Source organism: Carlito syrichta, unplaced genomic scaffold (assembly GCF_000164805.1).
Source record: "Carlito syrichta isolate Samal-C Ts95f unplaced genomic scaffold, Tarsius_syrichta-2.0.1 Scaffold287226, whole genome shotgun sequence".
In the NCBI taxonomy this organism is placed as follows: Eukaryota; Metazoa; Chordata; class Mammalia; order Primates; family Tarsiidae; genus Carlito; species Carlito syrichta.
Genome location: NW_007231322.1, coordinates 5,974 through 11,894, shown reverse-complemented (window position 1 = coordinate 11,894; position 5,921 = coordinate 5,974). Strand labels below are relative to the sequence as shown.

The 5,921-nt window shown below is 35.3% G+C and overlaps 1 protein-coding gene across 1 annotated transcript; it reads right to left on the bottom strand.

Moving 5' to 3' along the window:
• Positions 1-1,288: 1,288 nt before the first annotated feature.
• Positions 1,289-2,221, bottom strand: LOC103254644 (olfactory receptor 14A16). Its single transcript, XM_008052672.1, has one exon. It carries the CDS (start codon positions 2,219-2,221, stop codon positions 1,289-1,291), a length of 933 nt encoding a protein of 310 aa, XP_008050863.1.
• Positions 2,222-5,921: the final 3,700 nt, after the last annotated feature.

Genomic DNA, 5,921 nt, shown 5'->3' with positions numbered 1-5,921 from the left:
ACAAAAATATTTACCATTCAATCCAGCAGTCCCATTCACTACTGGGTATATATTCAAATGAGCATACATATTTCTATTAAAAAGCCACCTGCACACATGTGTTCATTACAGCACTATTCACAGTAGTTAAAACATGGAAAAAACCTAGGTGCTCATCAACAATGGACTAGATAAATAAAATATAGTACATATATCCCATAGAATACTACACAATCATAAAAAGGAATGAAATCACATCATTTGCAGAAATGTGGATGCAGCTAGAGGTCATTATTCTAAATGAATTAACACAGAAACAGACAATACCACATGTTCTCACTTATCAGCCAGAGCTAAACACTGAGTACACAAAGACAAAAAGATGGGAACAACAGACACTGGTGACTCTTAAAAAGAGGAGAAGGAGAGAAGGGAAAGGGTTAAAAAACTACCCATTGGGTACTATGCTCATCATTTAAATAATGGACTTAATAGAAACCCAAATCTCATCATCATGCAATATATCCATGTAACAAGTTTGCACATGTACCCATATACTCCTTGAATATAAAACAAAATCTAAAAAAATACAGATGCTAGCCAGGATGTGGAGACAAGAGAATGTAGGTACATTGTTATGTGGGAATTTAAATTAGTGTATCTATAGAAAACAGTATGGAGGATTCTCAAAGAACTAAAGATAGAAATACCATCACTGAGTATCTACCCAAAGGAAACAAAAACCATCATATAAAAAGGTGCTTGCACACGTTTACTTATAGTAGCACTATTCACAATAGCAAAAGTATGGAATTAACATTGTCTATCATGGATGATTGGATATAGAAAATGTGGCACATATACACCATGGAATACTAATCATTCATTAAAAAGAATGAAAACATGTCTCTGCAGGAAGATGGATGAAGCTGGAGGCCTTTGTTTTAAGTTAAGTAACTCAGAAATAGAAAATCAAATGCCATACACTTTCACTTATAAGTGAAAACCAAACAATGGGTACACATGAATATACAGAGGGTAATAAAAACACCAGAGACTCTGAAGTGTGGAAGGTGGGAGGGAGCCAAAAGTTGAAAAACCCACCTATTAGGTATAATGTTCATTATTGGAGTGATGGATGCACTAAAAGTCCAAACTTTACCATTATACATTACATCTATGTAACAAACCTGCACATGTACCTCTGAGTTTAAAATAATTTTTAAAAAGTTAAAAAAATTGAAAAAAAAGACTAATAGCTGCAAATTAGAGATGGTGTCTATCATTAAAAGAAAATAAGTGCTAGCCTTTACTTCTTGCTGAGCCTTCCCTTTATTAACATCCTCAGAGCTACCTTCATGGCCTTGTTTCTTAAACTGTATATGATGGGATTAAAGGTTGGGGGCATCATAGTGTAGAACACAGAAATTACAACATCAGAAATAGAAGGAGACTCTGAAACTGGCTTCAGATAAGCAATGAAACCAGTGAGAAGAAATAGTACAACCGCCACCAGGTGTGGAAGGCAAGTGGAGTAGGCTTTTGACTGGCCTTCTGTTGAGGGAATCTTCCTGACAGCTGAGAAGATGTAGACATAGGTAATGATGATGAATATCAAACAGCAGAAATCCAAAACCACATTGATGAAGATGGGCACGATTTCTCTTACCAAAGTTTCTGAGCAAGAAATAGCTAATAACTGTGGGATGTCACAGAAGAACTGATGGACCATATTGGACCCACAGTAGGATAAGGAGAATGTGCCAGCGGTGTGCATCACAGCTATCAGACCCCCATACAACCACGACACAGCTGCTGAATGCATGCATGTGTCCCTGTTCATGATGACTTCATAGCGCAGAGGATGGCATATAGCAGCATAGCGGTCAAAGGACATCATGGTGAGAAGGAACAGCTCTGCAGATGCTGAAAAAAGCAACAGAAAAACTTGGGAAACACAGCCAAGAAATGAAATGGAGTTGTTGTGTATCCAAGAGTTGGCAATGGATTTGGGGGCTGCAACTGAAATAAGGCAGAGATCCAAGAATGAGAGATTCTTCAGGAAGAAATACATGGGGGTTTGGAGATGATGGTCCAAAGTTGTAATCATGATAATGAGGACATTCCCCATCAGGGCACACAAATAAATCAACAAGAAGAGCACTGAATGCAAAATGTACATATTTTCACTGGTAGAAAATCCCAAGAGGATAAATTCAGTAACAATTGTGATATTTGTCATTATTGCATGCATAATCTACAGAAGAAAAGGAAATTGGAATAAAACATCAATGTCCACTATGTAAATATTAAGTATATATACATATGTATAATTGTATACTGAAACACACACACACATATGGTATCACTTGTCCACTTACCATGAAAATCATTTCTATCTAGTTCTTCAGTGTATTGATCACCAATCATTTCCTGATTAATTTTGTTATTGAACCAATTTAGTTTCACTTCACTTAAATGTGTCATTGCAATATAGTCCAGATATATCCTATTAAAGGCACTGAAAGATTGAAAATATTCCACTGATCTTAGCAAGACTTAATAAGAAAGTTTTCCTTCCCATCTCTCTTGAAAACTCAAATAGACACATCAATGAATGCTAAATTATGCAGTCTTGCTGTCTCCCCAACCTACCTCATGACTAACATGCCTTGGTTTTGACACACTTTTCAACAATTTAGCAAAAAATTCTAAAATCAAAACTTAAGTATTTCAGACTTTCTTAAATTTATCCTATAAATCTTTCACCTATCAAGTTGTTTGCAAAACATTTATTTTACAGTTGTTCTCACATTTAAACAGTTTTTTCACCTTTAGATTTTTTATTTTAAAATTATGGGGTACAATTCAGGGTTAGGTATACAAATATTCATTGTGCAGTTACACTTATTGATGAGGCATGCTCCCTCTTCCCCAGGCAGTTTCCCACTACTGCCAATTCCACCTCCCCACCCCCCGACTTCCCTGCAGTTTTCCTTTACCGTCAATCCTTTTCTCATGGTATTATGATAGTTGTTCAAGGTCCACTTATGAGTGAGAACATGTGATACAAAGAAGACATACAAGCAGACAACAGATACATAAAAAAATGTTTAGCCTCACTAGTCATCAAAGAAATGCAAATTAAAACTACACTGAGACACCACCTAACTCCAGTCAGAATGGCCATCATCAATAACTAAAAAAATAATAGATGCTGGGGAGGATGTGGTGAAAAGGAAACGCTTTTACACTGTTGGTGGGAGTGTATACTAGTACATCCTCTGTGGAAAACAGTGTGGCGATTCCCAAAAGTTCTAAAAATTGACCTTCCATATGACTCCACAATTCTCCTACTGGGAATATACCAGGAAAATCAAATCACTCTATAAAAAAGATACCTGCACACGTATGTTTTTTTCAGCATTGTTCACAATAAACATTTTTAATAAGAGATTGAGCTGACAATGGTTTATTTACTTCATAATTTGCAATCTTTTCCCTACAGTTCCATAGGATACATACCGATGTTACTATAGGTATCACAGATCCTGCAAAATAAGATCTAAGATTATTGACCTTATATTAATTGAATCACTAGTTTTTCTTTTTAAATCCTCCTTTTGACTATCTTCCCTTATCTAATAAATTGAAATGGTTTTTCTCACAAGATCTTTTTTCTTTTATCCTATCCACAGTTCACTACTACAATACATGACGCTGTATATCACAGTCTTCATGTTTTAATGTCAACCCATCTGCCTGCTCCCTTCCCCTGTGTTTCTCTATCCCTTCCATAAAGTTATTGTAAATGATGTGGCAGGGTAGAAGGATCTCCACAAACTTTTAACAAAATTCAGATGTTGATAGCCTGATGAAATAGTGTAGTTGGTCATTCATAATGCAGTGCGATGTTAGTGCCTTTTAATTGTACAGCTTGCATTCATCAACTTTAATGTAAATATAATGAAATATTAAAAATATACTGTACAAAATTCTCCCACACTTTCTTCTTTAGCTGCTTCTTTTAAATGTTGTGCCCACTGTGTTTTGGTAATGATATAATGTAAATGTTGTTCGTGGAATTTAGGAGAGAAGTGATGAAAAATAATATATATGTATTAGAGGACAAAAATCCAGATATTTTAATAAAAATGAAAAAAAAAGTGTTAGAATATATTGCAACCAGAGATAGAAATATTTTGTGTAATTAAAAAAAGTTCCTAAAAATAAAATTTGATTGAATTAATCTCTGTGATTGTTTAACTTTAAATATTTTGAATTCTTCACTTTACAACATCACTCATTGTTCCTGAGTGACTGAGTAAAAAAATGTTCAGTATTATTAATACATATGTCCTTACCTGTCTCTTAGCCTAAGAAAAATTATATGACTAGAGAATATAGTCTCAGAGACAGTGGTCTTAATGATTCTACCTGACTTAGCTGTCTTTAATGTTTTAGGGACTAAAAAGTATAGCATGTCTTTTAAAAAGACACTTTACATTGTTATTTTTAAATTTAGTTTTAAATATTTTCTCTGATTTATTTCACTTAACATTTAATACATATTCAGCTTACTACACTAAATACTAAAAAACTAAAATACATTACTAGCAGTTTTGGGGCCAAATAATACATATGGCATTACTTTGACAAAAGTTTTGTTTATATAATAGGTAATGCCTCAGTAAACACAGGGTGAATTTACTAAAATGTCCCTCTTAGGCTCCTTAGCTCCTTGATTTTACAATTTTGAGAAGAAAAAACTTAAATTCATTGGAATTTTTGTGTGCATATTTGAAAACTATTGAAAAGTTTTTAAATAGATTTTAAAAATATTCCTGCTGTCTTAGTCAATTGGATTTTTATTCTTTTTATTTAAATGGATGGTAGTGTCAAAATCATGATAGATCTATCCACACTGAAAAAAGTATGTAGTGGTATCAGTTTGGTAAATGTACTTGACAGCAAAGTATAAGTCCAGTTGTTTTTCTCAAATATTTTCAAACCAGTTTCACAAATAGGTATAATTCCAATCTATCAAGCATTTATATTTTTACTTTTCAATTAGACTGATTTTAGACACTGTGAAAAAAAAGCACTTTAAAATTGGTTTTTTCCCCATTTTTCTCTGCATTTGACAGTATACTTTTTAAATGGCGACTTTTATGTCTTTATTCCTCAGACAGTAGATGATTGTGTTCAAATTGGGTGTGATGATGGAATAAAATACAGCAGCCAACCACCCTTGGACAGGAGAATAGTGGGAAGTTGGTCTCAGGTACATGGAGCTCCCAGTTCCATAAAACAGAAGAATAGTTGTTAGGTGAGAGAAACATGTGGAGAAGGCTTTCCAGTGGCCCTGAGTGTGTTGGATCTTGGTGACAGTGGAGATGATGCATATGTAGGAGATTAGGGTGAGGACAAAGGCCCTCAGGATGATACGGCTACTGTATCTGAAACTCAACTCTTCATTTGCATATAGTCAGCACAGGAGAGTCTCATCACAGGAGGAATGTCACAGAAAAAGTGATCGATGACATTAGGCCCACAGAAGGGAAGGGAGAAAGTGTTGATGGCATGGAAAATGGAATAGAGAGCCCCCCAGATCCAGACAGCAGAAACCAGATTCCAGCAGACTTTCCTCATCATTGTGAATCCATAGAGAAGGGACCTATAGTTGGCCATGTAGCGGTTGTAGGCCATAGCCATGAGCAAGAAGCATTCAGTGGCTGCCAGGGTGAAGAACAGGTAGAGTTGTGCAACACACTCTGGGAAAGAACTATCCTGAGAGCCCAACATGGTGCTGGTGATGACTTTAGGCATGATGACTGAAGTATAGCACACATTCAGGAAGGACAAATTCTGTAGGAAGAAATACAAGGGCGTCTGGAGGTGGCTATCTTTGGTAATCACTGTGATGACAAAGATATTCCCCA

Excerpts from the sequence above, each read along its gene's own strand:
- LOC103254644 (XM_008052672.1), bottom strand. The coding sequence starts at position 2,221 with ATGACAAATATCACAATTGTTACTGAATTTATCCTCTTGGGATTTTCT.